Source organism: Drosophila subobscura, chromosome J, assembly GCF_008121235.1.
Source record: "Drosophila subobscura isolate 14011-0131.10 chromosome J, UCBerk_Dsub_1.0, whole genome shotgun sequence".
Classification (NCBI taxonomy): domain Eukaryota; kingdom Metazoa; phylum Arthropoda; class Insecta; order Diptera; family Drosophilidae; genus Drosophila; species Drosophila subobscura.
Window position 1 is genome coordinate 16,435,486 of NC_048532.1, and position 16,936 is coordinate 16,452,421.

Sequence of the window (16,936 nt, forward strand, 5' to 3'; positions counted from 1 at the left end):
TGCATGACTAAGACCCTTTCGATACCCTATCTTTCCATCTGAGAACAGAATCGTCGCTGGAATTTCAACTAAATTAAACCTAGATTACCCGTAATTAAGCTTTTTTTGCTATCATCTTTGTTGTGTTGACAATGCAAGCGACCGACCTCTTTAATTGCTATCTCCTTTGGTGTAATTTGCGATAATATTATTTACTTGACGCGCTCGTCTTTATAAATTACAATTATATGTCAAGATTGTGCCAAAAAAAACCAAAACAAATCAAGTGAAGGCCCTAACGGTTGTTCTCTTGTTTTTCTGCCATTATCAATTGATTCGCTTTAATTCATTCCATGCTAACAGAACTAGTATTTTAATAAACTTTAAACGTAGCAGAATCGATTGCGTCTGCCTTTGTTGGACTTCATTTTCATTGTTCCCATTCCAAAAATAGACTGAAACTCTCAATCTCAAGATCGGATGGAGATCTTACACATGCGTGTGTGGTGTGTGGTCGCTCTTTGTCGCTCTGATTTGAGCCCACAGATATTGTTATTGCAGTTCCAATTAAATTCAATTAAAGACGAAAAGAGCTGTTTGGATGGTGCCTGGGCAGGGGTCAATGCATTGCCACTTTATAGTATAAGATCATTAAGAAATGCGTGTCGCATGTCTTTACCAGTATCCCAAAATCAAATATAAATAATTTGTTCAAATGTCTGGGTAGTTCTCTAGTCGGGAATATCGACTTTCACGTTCTTACTTGCGTCTGTGTGTAATTAATTAATTAGCATATCTCGAGTTCACGAGATTGTTGAATAAAAACTTAGCACAAGGCCTCGAATTTATCCAATCTGAATCGTAAATCGAATTTGTAAAGCAACAATAATATCCCCACCGTATGGAAAGATTCTTACGACTTTTACTGGTTTCCATTGAAAAACAGAAACCGACAGCAGAACAGGTAAAATTATTACTCTAGTGACGAAAGCACACCCTACCGTGCAGCGTTTCAGCTGATTAGCATATGCCGAAAATTGATTTTCTTCTCTTAATAAAATTAAACCAAATAAGGAAAAGAAAGCCTGTATTCCGCATTGCAAAATGTTCATAAAAACAGAAACCATCTACCATATTTACCAAATAATAATATTTGATGTATTTTTCACAGTCGCGGGAGTACCTTTGGGAAACAGAACCCTTCCAGTTGGCTTGCTTGTCGAACATGGATAACGAACAGCCCCATCAAGAGCTGGTTAAGTGCGTACTGGTGGGAGACACAGCAGTGGGTAAGACGCGCCTTATCTGTGCACGAGCCTGCAACAAGCATGTTTCGCTCTCGCAGCTGCTTTCCACGCATGTACCAACCGTGTGGGCGATCGATCAGTATCGCATATACAAAGACGTAAGTTCCAATCGTACGTAGTATGCGTTTCCCTTATAATTCTTTCATTGCATTCAAGGTACTTGAAAGGTCATGGGAGGTGGTCGATGGAGTGAATGTTTCGCTGCGACTGTGGGACACATTTGGCGATCATGACAAAGACCGACGGTTTGCTTACGGACGGTCGGTCCATGAATGATTCCAATTTCAGAGCATTAACTAATCTTTTGCGCTTCTCCTTGCCAGATCTGACGTGGTGCTGCTGTGCTTCTCCATTGCGAGTCCCATTTCACTGCGAAACTGCAAGGTTATGTGGTATCCGGAAATTCGACGCTTCTGTCCCGATGTGCCCGTCATACTTGTGGGCTGCAAGAATGATCTGCGCTATATGTACCGTGATGAGAATTATCTCTCATATTTTGGTGAAAAGGGAACCTTTGTAAGGTAGGAATTTCAACAAAATTCAAGCGAAAGTTCCAGCGCTTAACCCTGTTTATTTTAGGGCTGCCCTAAAGAGCGATCTGGTCATGCCGGACGAGGCGCGTGCTGTGGCCAAGGAGCTGGGCGTTGCCTACTACGAGACCAGTGTTTTACGTACTTTGGCGTTAATGAAGTGTTTGAGAACGCCATCCGTTCGGCGTTGATTGCCCGACGGCAGCAGCGGTTCTGGATGACGAACCTGAAGAAGGTACAGAAGCCTCTGCTGCAGGCACCGTTTCGGCCACCAAAGCCGCCGCCACCAGAGGTCACCGTGATGGTGGGACACTACCGACAGGACATCTACAACATGTTCCTGTCGCAAGCCTACACAGACCTCATTCTGGTGGTGGCAGGCGGCACAAAGTTTGCCGTGCATCGGTTTATGCTATCTGCGGCCTCCAGTACATTCCAGCGTCTCCTGAGCACAGAGCTGAGCGACATGGGCGGTCGCAGCAGCAGCGAGTCCAGTATGGTCAGCTCCACGTTCGGAGAGGCGACCATAGCGGACTTTAACGATGACACGGAATCTCTTATACGCTACGAATCCCGTACACAGCGGTATGTGATGATAGTTCTGCTTGAATTCAGAGCATTTAACTAACTTTCTTGCCTTTCCAGCATGTGGGAACACTTGAAGCGACGCTCTAGCTATCAGGCCTTGCCGCTGGTAGAGTCAAAGCATTCCAACGATCTGTACCGAGAACTGCACCATCCTGTGCTGCAGAGCATACGCCTCATGCAGGTGGAGAATCAACGCGGCGTGAATGGACTGCAAACAATTGTGACACTCAGCAAGCTCATCTCGCCGCAGGCACTGTACCAATGCCTCAGATTTATATACACGGGCACCATTGACAAGAGCTGCAACAATCTGCAGGTAAGGCCAGAGGGCTTGTGCCTCTTAGCTTACATTTGAAATTAATTGCGCGCTTACCTACAGGAAATAAGGGATGCTGCCGATCTGTTAGAACTGCCGCAACTGACGCAGCTTTTGTCCAAGCCACAAGCTGTTATGGACAGCTCCTCCAGTGATGATCCAAATCCGCACATTTGTCTTGTAAGCTGTGACTGCTGATTATTAGACTGTTGGCTTTTAGCTCACTCTCTTCTGTTCATTTCAGCGCATCAAAGAAAGCCTGGAACGTCATTGCATTGGTGATGGCTGCTTCAGCGATGTCACCTTTGAGTTGGATGATGGTTTAATGAAGGTAAAGCGTTCGATCCTAACTAAACTTAACTTAAATTCTGTCATTTAACAGGCACACCGAGCTGTGCTGGTTGGGCGTTGCGACGTGATGCGCGCCATGCTGTTGGGTGACTTTCGTGAAGCCCATTCCAATGTGGTAAGAGTTGTCGATGAATCTGCAGTTGTCATAGAACTGTTTGTGTATTAACAAGCTCAAGTCTCTTTGTGTGTGTATTTTATAGATCGTATTCCCTGGCGTTACAATCTACACATTCCATAAGCTACTGTGCTATCTGTATACCGATCAGATTCCACCTATTTCGGCCGTCAAATGTCTCAATCTGCTAGAGCTAGCCAACCGATTATGCCTGCCGCGTCTGCTCAATTTAGTTGAGTGCCGAGTCATCGAGGATCTCACATTAATTTCACAGAACGAAACCAATGAAACAGTGGATCATTGCCTAAAGTTGCTGGAGCCAGTAAAGGTCTGCAGCGCAGCACTCCCAGCATGTCCCATCCATTACCAATCTCTCGTTCCTTTTCCAGCTGCACAATGCACATCAGTTGGCCGAATGGTGCATGTCGTATCTGTGCGTCAATTACAACATTATTTGTAAGTTCTCACTCAAGGGCCTGAAGGCGCTGCATCAGGATAATCAAGAATATTTGCGGGAACATCGCTGGCCACCCGTGTGGTATCTGAAGGATTACGACTACTATCAGCGCTGTTTAAACGAGCTGAGCAAGGAAGTGAAGCTAAAGAGCTCGCGCCGTGACTCGCCCAGCGATGACGAGGGCTGTCTGTGCTTCACAGGAGGTAAGTGGAGTCACAACACACGCTTCATTCTATCTCTGCCACACATCCCACATACCAACATCCCACAAAGCAAAACGAAAGTTTAGGACACACAATTTGTGGATGGTTTGTATTCAATTTTGAGCGGTTTTGTGAGGTCTTTTCCTTTCCCTTATAATTTCCTTGCTCTCTCATGCAAAAAACTCGAATCCATCTTCGTGATAATTAATGTGCAACAATTGGGAAAAAGTGTTCTCTTGCTGGCTGCTAGGTAAATCGAAGCGGAGTACGGGCGCAGACATTAGCGGGACCACAGCGGGGCCAACGGGCAACAACAGCACATCCGATAATCAAATCTTCAATAGCACGGCCAACTCGATCAATCACATTGATCTTGAGGCGGACATGGATCTGAATCTCTGACACCCAGCCTTAGGGCAAGGAAGGTGCGTGCAGCATAACGAAATAACTATCCTTTAAGCTAAAAGTTTTCTTGTTTATAATTACAGATCACTGCGTTTTATTGTAATCCTGCCGGTACTGATTTGCTTTATCTGTACGATTTTAAGTATTTTGATACTTTTCCAAATCCACACATAACAAACCCTATGGGACTGGGAATGGGAATGGCGTGTCTGCAATACATAGGAGCGCAAATTTGCCTTAGTGATTATTAGATTTATACATATATAAGTACATATATATATATGTAGATACATATATATATAAAGGCCGAACCAGAACAAAGAAGCATTTTGAAAAGTGCTTCGGATTTCGTATATTTATACGCCTATACATATATGTATATAAATTAATGCAAATGCAAAGCATGGTACATGCACATGCACCTCGGGCGATGCGAAGCATTTCGCTTTATTGCCTTACAATATATTGGATGTACACTTTTCTCGTTCTGTATCTGATACTATAATGGATAGGAAAAAGACATACCTAGTGCATGTATGTCGCGTGTATTTTCGAATTCCTACTTGTGGAAACATTTGTCTAGCCATAGCCATAAGCCATAGTCTATGATAAGGATGCATTTTGTACAGAATGAATATAGAATAAAGCAAATTATAAACGTAAATTGCATGCTGAATTCTTTTTTAATACACCAATCGAAACTGAAGGCAATTTGTGGCACAACCTAAATACAAATTATAATAAAAACCGACTATAAATATACAATAAAACATTAACTTAAACTTCTATGCACTTTTAAGACTTCTGCACTTGCTTCAAGGTTCTGGTGCTCGACACCGAGACGCTACCGTCTTCAACCTCAAGGTTTGCCAACATTTCGATCATCTCTTGATCGCTAATTACAACCTCAAATCTTTCGTTGTTGTTGCTCGCAGCTGCGTTCGATTTCTGGGGAACTGTGGCAGTTTCCCCACACAGTTCACGCAGTTCATTTTCAAGCTGATCATCTTCCTGGCTGGCAGTGGGATCTACGGTGCTATTGGACAGAACATCTTGAACTTCTCTGTGCTGTTCCAGAGTCTCTCGCACATCGGCCAGCACTTCATCGACACTGTCGTACTTGAGGCCAGAGTCGGAGAGAACTTTTTGCAGCGTACTGGAGCCAATTTTATATGCATCGAGGACCACGCCACTGTTTTGCGCCTCATCCACGCTGGACAGAAGAGACTCAATGTTGTGCAGGGCAATGCTGCGACGCTCTGGAAAAACCAAGTTGAATAATTAAAGAACTGTAGCTAAGGCCAAGGGGCACACTTTACTCTACCATGATTCTTTTCCACCAGATGCCGCTTGCGGAGGTACGTCTTGGCCATTTGCCGCTTATTCTCCTTTATATACTGACGCGCCTTCTCGTCGTTCGCCTTGATTTCGTCCTCCAAGTTCTCCAGCTGCTTCAGTAGATCTGCCTGTGTGATCTGTAGATTGTGCACGGCATGATCGGTCTCATTGATGACGAGATCGTCCGTTTCCTTGACTGCATTAGAGTTATGGATTATTAGCAATACTCTGAAGGTCAGTAATTGAGAACTTACATGGTATTTTGATCAAGTGAATGCTGCGCGTTTGCTTTTCCGTTTTGAACTCCAACCCAACCAGTTGACGGACATGCAGGGAGATCAGGCAAGCAAAGATATCCTTCTCCGTATGGATGCGAATGTGATGAACATCACACAGCGACTTGAACGCATCGAAATGGAACCGTTTTCCTCGGTTCTCGGGCAGTAGCTTCTTAATCATCAGTTCGCAAATGTCCTGAGTATAAAGGAGCCATAGGTTAATAAAATCAAGTACATTTTTTGTGTGTTATCCTCACATTTAACACCCCCAGATGTATCCATTCCACTAGTGTCGACGCCTCCACATCCTCGCTCACAACGCTGTGCTTTATCTTTAGCCAGCTCCAGGATAAAGGACGCTTCACCAGGCTGTTCATCAGCCAGCCAGTCCAGGTATTTGCTGGATCATTATCGTACTCGGCGCGGGGTCGGATCTGTTTCTGCTGGTGCATCTCAGATATCACTGTGTCCAGACAAGCAGGCAGTTGGTCTCCTCTCATGAAATTCAATTGCAGATCCCGCAAACTGAACGTGACGCGGCCCCAAAACTTGAGGTATTGCGTTACAAGATCTTTCCAGAATTTCATTTTTGTGTCATAATCCTCAATGCTTAAATGACGCGGGCGAAACGTTGCGAACCGAATTTGCATAACTTTGCTGTCTTCCCAGCAGGCAGGGAAACTAAATTCCGATTTCTCTGCACCACGAGCCATTGTGCTCAGTTTGTTTTAATCACTTTCCACTTAAAATAAATAAAATGCGTCTTTCTGGGTTCTTGTTTTGGTTGTTTTACCAGCTGTTGTGCAGTGCTGGAAAGCATACAAAGAAAGAGCGCGTTCCCGGCTACAGTTATTTAGTACATTGCGAAATAAAAGAATTAGTGTAAAAGAAGTTTTAATAAACTGACATACATATAAACACATATTTTGTTAAATACGTTTATTGATACACATTTTGAATTTTTATTTTAGCCGTTGTTGATTGCACCATGTTTTAGCACAAGTTAATCGCTTACCAGCACTAACATTCTTCGATATCGATAAACAGCTCCCGCAACAGCTGATTCGAATTAATAGAATTAATAAATAACTTCACTCGGGCCATTGTTTTGAAGCTTTTATTCGTGGCATAAAAGTAGGATAATCTAGAAAATTCTATACGCCAGCACTTTTATCGAGTTCCCGAACGCATTGGACCACAAGGATACATCATATTTTGTACAAGGATACGTGCAGCATCAATTCCCAGCTCCCACCGTGCCACATACATACATACATATGTATGTAGAACTGCACGGTCCGCCCATCACAATCATTTGACGTTCTGTGTTTGCTTTTGCCACAAACTCTGATCCCCGATAAGATCATCGTCGGTATCTGCCATTGTTGCAAAACGTGTACTAAAGATTTTGGCATTTGTGTGCGTTCCGTTGGCTTTCCATTCTACTGTTCACAATGATAGAGGATGATCCGGTATCCCTGAGCTACCATTTGGCGAAAGGTAAGTTATGTCTATGTGTGAAATGGGCTTTATCGATGATGATCAGTGTACGCTGTCGTGTGGCAGCACGCGAAGGTCGAATCTATTATAATTATTTGTGTAGTTACAGTCCGATTTCGAGACTGTGAACATATGAACTCTCTCATGGACTTTCATCAGTCTGCGAATGCTCTTTTGTACCGCCCCAGTTCCGCTTATCAAGATGGGCTGACCATGAATGAAACAAGACCTGCATCCAATCTAGCATCCAGCAGATGAATGACTTTTAGCACCTAATCATCTAGGGACAGGGCAGCCGCAAACGAAAATGCTAAGCTTCGATCACGTCCCATACCCGCGCGAGGGTTCATGCTAGGTCGTTGTTGCTTTGGATTTGTTTTAAATGTGTTTTTTTTCGTAATGTTTAAGTTAATTTCGAACCGACGATGTCTCCGCTCATTAATACGGTTATACGAATATGTATGTACCATGTACATCTGCATATACATATATGTATGTACAAGTAGCGCTTTTACATATGCGAAAGCAATGGTGACGTCGACACAAACGCTGGCCTGGCGCTGATTTACTTTCGGCGTTGCCGTTGCCGTTGCCGCTGTTGTCGTCTTCGTCGTTGGCGCTCGGTTCGTGCGAAGTGACAATAAAATTTCATTCAAACGCGTTTCATGCCTGTTTTCGAACGGTCTACGGATCGGATGCGCGATCTCCCGACGTTCGTCTGTTCGTCTTCTCAAAGCAAAACCCCAAATAGAGACCGCAACTCGAGAGACTATACATTACGTTCGTTCGGAAATTGTTGGCTTCAAGCAAAGCCTGTGATATAGTTTTGTGTAGTACTACAAAAATTTTTTTTGGAGAAAATCAGCACAAAAATGAAAGTTCCGACGCGCGACTCAAAATATTCATTTAATTTGAAAATATTCAAATTGCACAACGATAAGAAATCCACAAGCGCCTCGCTGGCACCCACCGCGGCACATCCACCCAGTAGTACTTCACCTGTGATCTCAACAAAACGAAACTCATGGCGCACTGCATGGCGCGAGGCTATGGGCAAGGGCGCCAAGGAACCAAAGGAGACGGATGCGTCATCTCCTGCAGTTGTTGAACAGCCACAAACAAAACAGTGTCAAAGTTCCTGCGACTTCATGTTGTCTGGTGCCGCCAGTCCAGCCGCCAGCCCTGCCGCCAGCTCTGCCGTTTCACCCGTGGATGAGCTGATGTGTAAGTTTCCACTGGGCATAATACGAGGATTTAAACAGAAACCAAACTGATTGGAAATTTTTGGAATGTCTGGCTCTGATTTCTGTATTATCAGTTGATCAAACATTTGATAGACACATTCTGTATGCCAAATACAAATTCACAATGAATGAATGAAGGAAAGTGAAGTAAACTTTATTCGTTCTTTGAACTATGAACGAGAGTTGTAAAGTAAATCGAACCGCACTCGCGGCGCGTACATAATATCACTGTCTCATTGAGTGGTCAAATGCTCTCGTATACTTGGTCGTTTTAGACATTTATTCAAACTGCCCGATAACCGACGCGAGCAAAGTGCAGATAAGAAATGGTGTATTTACTCGCTGACACGCCCGTTTGCAGGTGGGGGGCGGTAAATGTTTCGGTTCGATTCGACTCGATTTACCCACCCAATTGTTGGCAATATTCAATAGCTTTTGACGGCTAATATATAATCCGTCAGTCTCAGTCGTCAGTTGGAAGCCATCGACGCGTCGTGCCTTGCCTCGCCTTGCCTGCGAGAGTAAAAATGTTTCCGGTTATTGGCCGCGCGCTCTAATCGCTCTACCTATACGATTACACACTATATCTGTACATAAAGTGTACAAAAAAGTTATAATCACTTGAACACTCAAATACGCACTTGCCTGTGCCTGTACATATGTACTGGGTATTGGGTGGAACCAACCAAATAAACGTAAACGTAAACGAAACGTGTTAGCCTGTGATTACAAGTTCCGTGTTATGTGCAGCGCCGTTCTACGGCCAGGCCACTCCACTCCACTCAACTGCGGAATAAAGTCGCGCGCTATTTGCATACACTCCGCACTCCGTCCATAATAAATAATAAGTACGGGGTTACATCATGCCGGAGGCGCTACATTTTACATCGATCTTTGATCTAATCATCCAAAGCGGTGCGTGCAACACAAAGATACACCCATACAGCTACATTAATAGATATGCATACGTGTGCCTGCATATACTGTGTGTTTGCTTGTGTGTGTGACATAGTTTTGCGGCCACTTCGATCTTGACACAATGAACATGAACCGAACAACCGCTTTCAAACATTCAGTCAGCCAGCCACCCAAATGGTTTGAAATTCGATTTCTTTTCTTTTTTTTTTGCTCTTGTAATGTTTTGGAAGGTGTTTCAAAGGTGTTGCAATTAGTATTATTATGTCTAGTTGCACTTCACTCCAGTTAATGTTGCTCTAATCATGCACAAGATATGTAAATTGTGCTTTGATTCTTTGCATCATTGTGGCAATAGTTCAGAGCAAGTTAAGGCTGAATTACACATTTGGTAGTGTTGAAAATCTCCGTTTTTAGTTGATTAAAATATAAAAAAATAGATCAAAATTTGACAGTTGTAATTTAATCATTTTCGGCTATATGCTCTGATACTTGTGTAAAGTCTTGGGTCCCACAGTTCTTTCTGGCATGTTATCTACTACTAAGAAACGCCGCGGTACCCTCTTTCAAGTGGGGCATAGAGGGGCAACTGGGAGACGAAAGTTTCTCGTAGGTACATAAAACCTCAACCCTGCTGTACAAATTTCTGAGAAATATATAGAAAACGTAGCTTGAAGGTCAAACTGTGGTTTAGTCTTACCCAATAATTGCTTTAAATATTTACTTATTTCTTCTCAATCTTTACAGCAATGCCATGGTTTGGCATGGACATTGGCGGCACCCTCACAAAATTGGTTTACTTTGAGCCGAAGGACATCACGCCCGACGAACAGGATCGCGAGGCGGGCATTTTACGGAATATACGCCGTTATTTAACAAGAAACTCTGCATATGGCAAAACCGGACACCGCGACACGCACTTGCAGGTAAGATGATCACGCTGAGACGAGCAGGCAGAGCCGGAATCTGGTCGTCAGTGATTCAAGGGCATGCCAGACGAGACGAAGCATTTTTGTGGTTGATGACATTCGTTGCATTTCATCATTCAAACTGGATGGATGGCTAATGGGTGTGTGCCTTTTGTAACGTAATGGGAAAGAAGCGCGTGTGCAGGCCATTATCAACATCATTATCATCTAAAATATGATCGAGCGGCGATATTTGCGCGTCTAGTGTCAACAAAGTCATCTTGTGCAGGTCGGAATGGGTCGTCGTCTGATGATGATTTCATCTGTAGTACGTTTCTCTCTCACTCTTGCTCTCTGTTTGTGTGTCTAAGCTTTCCGTTTGCACAACATCGTACTAGAGATCCCTATAGCTAATGAGAGAGATCTCAGACTCAAGAGAGTAACCCTTCTACTCTATGTCAGATCGCAGATGCGCACGCTGAAAATATAAGCTAAATATTACCCAATAGGGTGGCCAGGGGCACTGTTAGTGGGGAGGCAAAAGGCACATGGAATAAATAGCAAAACTACGGATACATATAAATAAATGCGCGCACTGTAGGAAGGGAAGGGCTTTGACGACGAACGCTTACATGGCGCGATCATTGACTTTTGCACTTGTGGCTGTTGTTTTTTTAATGGGGCCCCGACGAGCCGTCAGTCTATTGGCATATTTATGAAGCTTAGTACGCGCTCGTGTTACTGCCCAAAAAAACTGGCAGGTCATACGTAATAGTACTTGGAGATCAGCTTGCATAAAGCTTGCATTGTGTTGTCTGGCATTGGATCAACTCTAACTCTAATCATTCCTCTTTGCAGATGGACAATGTGGAGATACGCAAGCGACGTGGTTCCCTGCATTTCATTCGGTTTCAGACCACAGACATGGGCAACTTTCTGTCCCTGGCCAAGCAAAAGGGCATGGCCGAACTGGTGACCACTGTCTGCGCCACTGGCGGTGGAGCCTTCAAATTCGAGAAGGATTTCCGTGATCAAGTGAACATGAAGCTGGCCAAATTCGATGAACTGGACACGCTCATCAAGGGCATACTCTTTGCCGATCTGCACAATCGCACCGAATGCTACTACTACGAGCATGCACGGGACATAATGTGAGTAAATGATGCATCAGAGTATATGTTTTACTTATGTACTTATGCAGTTTCGATGAAACTCTCTCATGCAGCAAAAGCGAGAAGCGTGCATTCAATTTTTCACAACCATTTCCATTCATATTGGTGAATGTTGGCTCCGGCGTCTCCATTCTGGCTGTCTACGGACCCGACAACTACAAACGCATCTCAGGCACAAGGTTGGTGAATGTCCTAAAACATGGAAGAGTTCTTTGCTAATTCTCTGTCTTCTCTTGCAGCTTGGGCGGCGGCACATTCCTGGGTCTATGCTGTTTGCTTACCGGCTGCACAACCTTCGAGGAAGCCATACAGCTGGCCACCAAGGGCGACAACAGAAAGGTGGACAAGTTGGTCAAGGATATTTATGGCGGCGATTACAATCGCTTTGGTCTGCCCGGCGATTTGGTGGCATCCAGGTAACACACGCTACAAATCCAAGCTTTCCTTTGCTGTACTCAATTCGTTCCATTTACTTTCAGCTTTGGCCAAATGCACATTGACGACAAGCGGGTTTCAGTGTCCCGCGAGGATCTGGCCAATGCCACACTAGTCACAATAACTAACAATATTGGTTCCATTGCGCGCATGTGTGCCCTGAATGAGAAGATTGACAGGGTGAGTGAGATATAAACACAAAATCGTTTGAAATCACAGACTAACTTGATATCTCTGTTTAGGTGGTGTTTGTGGGCAACTTTCTGCGTGTGAATCCCATATCCATGAAGCTGCTGGCGTACGCCATGGAATTCTGGTCGAATGGCACAATGAAGGGACTCTTCCTGGAGCATGAGGGATACTTTGGTGCCCTGGGTTGTCTGCTGCAGTTCAATGGCGAGCTAGCAGCTGCTCTGAATGAAGGCCTGGATCATCCGCAAAGCACAGAGCACACAGTCCCAGATGACAGTGCCAGTGCGAGTGCAGCAGAGTCGCCTTCGATCCCCTCCACGGCGGACAAACCGTCGGGTAATTCATCGCCGCTTTCGACAGCAACAAAACACTCTACTAGGTAGTCGCTGTAGCACCATGTTCCTCCGTGTACAGTAGACCTAAGATTACTTGGGCAATGGAAATATATGGAAAATGGATCGATCCCTTGCAGATCAGATTATTATCTCGGTATTCAAAATAAATTCTTTTTTCGGCTTAAGTTTATACATTGAGAGAGGTTGCTGCTGCCGCCAGTTGTTGTAAATGCATCAAATTACAGAATAGATAAAGTGCCTGCTAAAAAAAACAAAAAAAACCACGACGAATTTTGGCCGAACTTTTCCACTTCCTTTCCGATTTCCGAGATATGTGTGTATGTGTTTTTACTAGCATAACATTGTAAGATACGAAAAGTAGCAATTGTGTACGGTTACAACGATTTCTGGTAGTTTTTAGTTTAATTTTCTACAGTGATAGGATTATGGCTCACCTCACGGAAACGTATTACAAATACACAACTTGACCAGGAAATTAGCAATTTGAATGTCAAAGTCTAGCGCGCACAACGTACACTCCCCTGTACATCACGTATTACATACATACATACACGCATCAAGGTACATACATGTAGCCTTTACGATACGATATTCATGCATACTTATAAGTTTCTATCATAACTTTTGTGTACATGATTTTTAAGTGGATGTTTTAAAGTTTCTAATTTAGCTAATTAAGTTTTGTGGTTCCAATTTGTCGGCAGGTCAATAAAATTTGTTTTCAAAAAATAACTTAATACTTCAAATACGATTTTGGCATTATTTTATAAATTATTGTTTTGCCACCTGTGGGTTAGCTCGAACTGATCTGATCTCTACTTTTCAAAGCAATTAATATATACATAAATGGTCAAACAGGTCCGTTTAATAATAATATATATCTGTGGTGATGTCTGTATATAATCTACTATCAATTTTACATTTAGCACTTTTCACTCTTTCGATTCTGCTCTACAGTTGTTGGCCATTGGCAAGTTCTAAATATGAGTTCAACTAATTTAAAAACAAATCTTTGTTAGCGATTGAAGTCATAGATGCGACTATAGTCCCTGCGTACACCGCAGTTGGCTTTGAAGTCGAACACACGCAGATTGTGGTCCGTGGCCACAAACAAATATTGGCTATCACAGGCTAGACTGTAGACGGGCGACTGGCAGCTCTGTTGTCGCGTTCGTCCGGGAAAGAATAACTGCACATATTTGGGCATTCGAATGTCGTAGAGATTGACGCGGGCGTGTCGGTTGGTGCCGCAGAGCACGGCGTACAGGCCATCGTACTCGAGACAGTAAAATGAAGAGTCGAACGGATCCTCCCAAATGGCGACATCACGATCGATGCGGCGATCAAACATTCTGAATGTCGTATCGAAATTGGCCGTGAAGAGAACGTGCTCATCCTTTATCTTCAGATCATATATGGAAATGGTGTTTGAATTGTAGACCACCTCCTCGCCACTGTGGAAATAAATCTTGTTAGCAATTTAGCACAATTATAATGGTATAAATTTATAGCTACCTCTCCACGTGAATGGCTCGCAATGCCCGCCGACCCTTGTCTGTGTACAGACCCCCGTAGAGCCATTCCCCATCGGCACTCAACTTCAGAGACTTGAATGAATGATCCAGTTTCATGGCCTGATCAAAGTGCGTGAGTCCAAACTCTTGGGAACGCTGCCACACCTTACAGCAAGCATCAGTGCTGGTGACAAACACATCGTTTACGAAGTCGACGCTGTATAGGTACTCGTTGGGCTGATGCATTTGTTGTTCTGTGATTCCATTCTCATCGCACAGAAAGCATGCGCCACTGATGCGACCCGCAAAGAGCGTATCTTGTTTCTTTACAAAATCCGATATGTCGCTCCTTGTGGCAGTGGTGATTTCTTCATCAAACCAACGCGGCAGGGCCTCCGTAGCCGGTCGCCTGTATTTGCGTAAATAACTGTCATGCGTGACGTACAAGGCGTCCCTTTCGAGAAACAACTTCGTGGGGAAGAGATGCGCGTGGTGGTAGTAGGGACGTTCTCTGTAGGTGCCGCTCAGCCAATTTCTCGACACTTGAAGTCTCTCTTGATGAGTAAGATGCGTTTTGTTTCTGAACGATGATAAAATATGCTGTTAACACTCACTGCCTTCGCCTCCACGTCCATCATCAACCAATCAGACCTTTTCTCAACACATGGTTCGTTTCTATGGCCGCACAGCAGTAAGTCCCTCGTGAGTGGGTAAAATATGTGAGCATCTATAATCCTGCCCAGGTGCTGGTTAGCCTTGGCCAGGCACATCAACTCGCTCTCAGAACAATACTTGAAAATCACCAGAAGACAGTCTGTGTTCAGATCTGTAATCTTCATTGTGATATCGTTAAACTACAACTATGCATCCAAATTTAATTGAGACAGCCGGCTAGCTCTTATTCACTAATTAATTAAATATTTTATTTATTTATAAAAAACAAGTTACACAGTGTGACCGCGGATTTATCGACGAAATATAACGCACTACCCTCAAAAATATACCGAAATATACCGACGGTAAAACCGAACTTAATTGCAAGGTGTATGACGTAAAGAGAGTGAGGTGCTAGAAAAAGAGCAATCAGATCAGCTTGATTAAAATTGATTGAACAACTCACACAAGTTTTTTGAACATGATTGAGTATGATAGAATATGATTGATCAACTCATGCAACTTGATCGAACATGGTTGAACAACTCAAACGACTTGATTGGACATTATTGAAAATGATTGAATAACTCATGTTCAACAACTTAAACATGGCCAATCATAAGCCTTTATAATAAAATTAAATATATTCAGAACGTCACGCATCTTGCGTGCATCTGCTGATGCAATCCGGCTGTAAAAATAAATAATGAGGAACTGAAAATTTTTGGGGACAGTTGTCGCCTACACATATGCATATTGTATATATGTATGTACTTATATTTATACAGTGCGTACAGTGCACCTATACTATAAAATTGTGCAGTTATTTAGTACACAGTTTCCGCAATTAGTCACGAGTCTTCGCCAAAATACTTGTGCTAAATACCTAAAGAGAACGTTTGATTGACTGAAAATGTCGTGGAAAATGTTTGATCTGTCTAGAAAGTATATCGCATCTCGTTCGAGATACTTAAATTCCGAACGAATCGATTGTAACTGATTGGTTTGAATACCCACTTCGAGTGCAATAGTACGTATGCAGTACATACATATGTACATACATACATACATACATACATAAGTTCATACATATGTACGTACATGCATTTATGAAAGGTGGAAGTAATTCCGATCGACAAAGCGAATCGGAATGGTGTAGAAATTGGAAAGCTACAGAACGGTAACGAAAGAAACTACAAAGTGGAACGGCTTTGAAATTAAAGGTTGGGGTCAGGGAAAGTAGTTGACATGGTTCTAGTCTAATTTCATAGTTGTAACGACACTTAAATGTTAGAGCTTTAAAAGTGAATTTGGCTCTTTTGTTAAACTGGTTTTAATTTCACTGACAGAAACTACGATTCCGTGGTATTTCAACAAGATTGTCTTATCAAGCGGGAAGTGATGGTGCTTTGTACTTTGTTTCTTATACATAATTCTATTATATTCCCTCATGGAAAGGGTATACAAAATAAGGATCTACTGGAGCTAATTTGGTGGCTATAGTTTTGAGCTGCAGCAGCTGTGGTATCGACTAATATCAAACATTTGCCAATAAAAATAATTCTACAAAAAATGGTCTTAATGGCCAGAATGGTACAGGCCATAATAAACAAGTTAAATATCAATACATTTGTATGCTGCATTCGAGTTGCTTGCTTATGTTTTTGGCAAAAAACTGTTAAAATTATCTGAACGTTCTGGAACCTATAACTGATATCTTAGAATAGGCATTGAGCTCCGAAATTCGAGAGTCACAATGTGCGAAGGTGACGTTGCTGTCAGCAGTTTTTGTGTTTTGCGCAGTAAGCTCGCTCGCAATTCTCATTCGGTCGGCAATTTCATAATCTGACGACGAATGGAAGTGCTGTGCTGTGCTCGAACACAGGTAGGTCGGCTCACACACACACACACACGCTGTACCTATACAATGCATACATGCGAAGCCCCTCCGTCACGTCGGCATGTCGGAAGACAGTGGTGGTGGGGAATCTTGTTGATAGGAAAATACCCTGCCGTTCACAATATCAGTTAGAACGAGTGGCGTCAGTTTATATGATATTGCATGGCAAAAAGTAAGCAAAGCAGTGTGCTCAGAAAGTCACGTTCGCCATCATGATATATACTAGTTATTCTTTCCCCTTCAACTTGCAAAACACCTTCCCAATGCATTATCAATTTG

General features: G+C 43.1%; 4 protein-coding genes across 9 annotated transcripts; 2 read left to right on the forward strand and 2 right to left on the reverse strand.

Moving 5' to 3' along the window:
• The first annotated feature begins 1,135 nt into the window (after positions 1-1,135).
• Positions 1,136-4,915, forward strand: LOC117893592 (rho-related BTB domain-containing protein 1). The gene is given in 13 exon segments (XM_034800266.1): positions 1,136-1,384; positions 1,443-1,546; positions 1,610-1,807; positions 1,866-1,948; positions 1,951-2,401; positions 2,462-2,720; positions 2,784-2,900; positions 2,965-3,051; positions 3,103-3,186; positions 3,272-3,514; positions 3,576-3,846; positions 4,097-4,271; positions 4,335-4,915. Coding segments are annotated over 12 exon segments (2,298 nt in total). The 3' UTR covers positions 4,249-4,271; positions 4,335-4,915.
• On the reverse strand, positions 4,916-6,673 carry LOC117894244 (charged multivesicular body protein 7). The gene is made up of 4 exons (XM_034801183.1): positions 6,125-6,673; positions 5,844-6,063; positions 5,576-5,785; positions 4,916-5,510 (listed from the first exon to the last, which is right to left on the reverse strand). The coding sequence occupies exons 1-4, from the start codon at positions 6,578-6,580 to the stop codon at positions 5,047-5,049; spliced, it is 1,350 nt and encodes a 449-aa protein (XP_034657074.1). The 5' UTR covers positions 6,581-6,673; the 3' UTR covers positions 4,916-5,046.
• A 542-nt stretch (positions 6,674-7,215) lies between these two features.
• On the forward strand, positions 7,216-12,840 carry LOC117894241 (pantothenate kinase 3). 6 transcript variants are annotated; one of them, XM_034801178.1, is made up of 7 exons: positions 7,216-7,367; positions 10,274-10,452; positions 11,293-11,585; positions 11,636-11,785; positions 11,846-12,022; positions 12,086-12,221; positions 12,284-12,840. In XM_034801178.1, the coding sequence occupies exons 1-7, from the start codon at positions 7,322-7,324 to the stop codon at positions 12,614-12,616; spliced, it is 1,314 nt and encodes a 437-aa protein (XP_034657069.1). In that variant the 5' UTR covers positions 7,216-7,321; the 3' UTR covers positions 12,617-12,840. The 6 variants fall into 6 exon arrangements, with proteins under 6 accessions (XP_034657069.1, XP_034657071.1, XP_034657066.1 ...); XM_034801180.1 differs by having other exon boundaries at positions 7,218-7,367; positions 11,660-11,785; XM_034801175.1 differs by lacking the exon at positions 7,216-7,367 and adding an exon at positions 8,205-8,591.
• Positions 12,841-13,426: 586 nt separating this feature from the next.
• On the reverse strand, positions 13,427-15,042 carry LOC117894245 (F-box/WD repeat-containing protein 4). Its single transcript, XM_034801184.1, has 3 exons — positions 14,755-15,042; positions 14,105-14,683; positions 13,427-14,043 (listed from the first exon to the last, which is right to left on the reverse strand). The coding sequence occupies exons 1-3, from the start codon at positions 14,940-14,942 to the stop codon at positions 13,605-13,607; spliced, it is 1,206 nt and encodes a 401-aa protein (XP_034657075.1). The 5' UTR covers positions 14,943-15,042; the 3' UTR covers positions 13,427-13,604.
• Between the last annotated feature and the right edge of the window lie 1,894 nt (positions 15,043-16,936).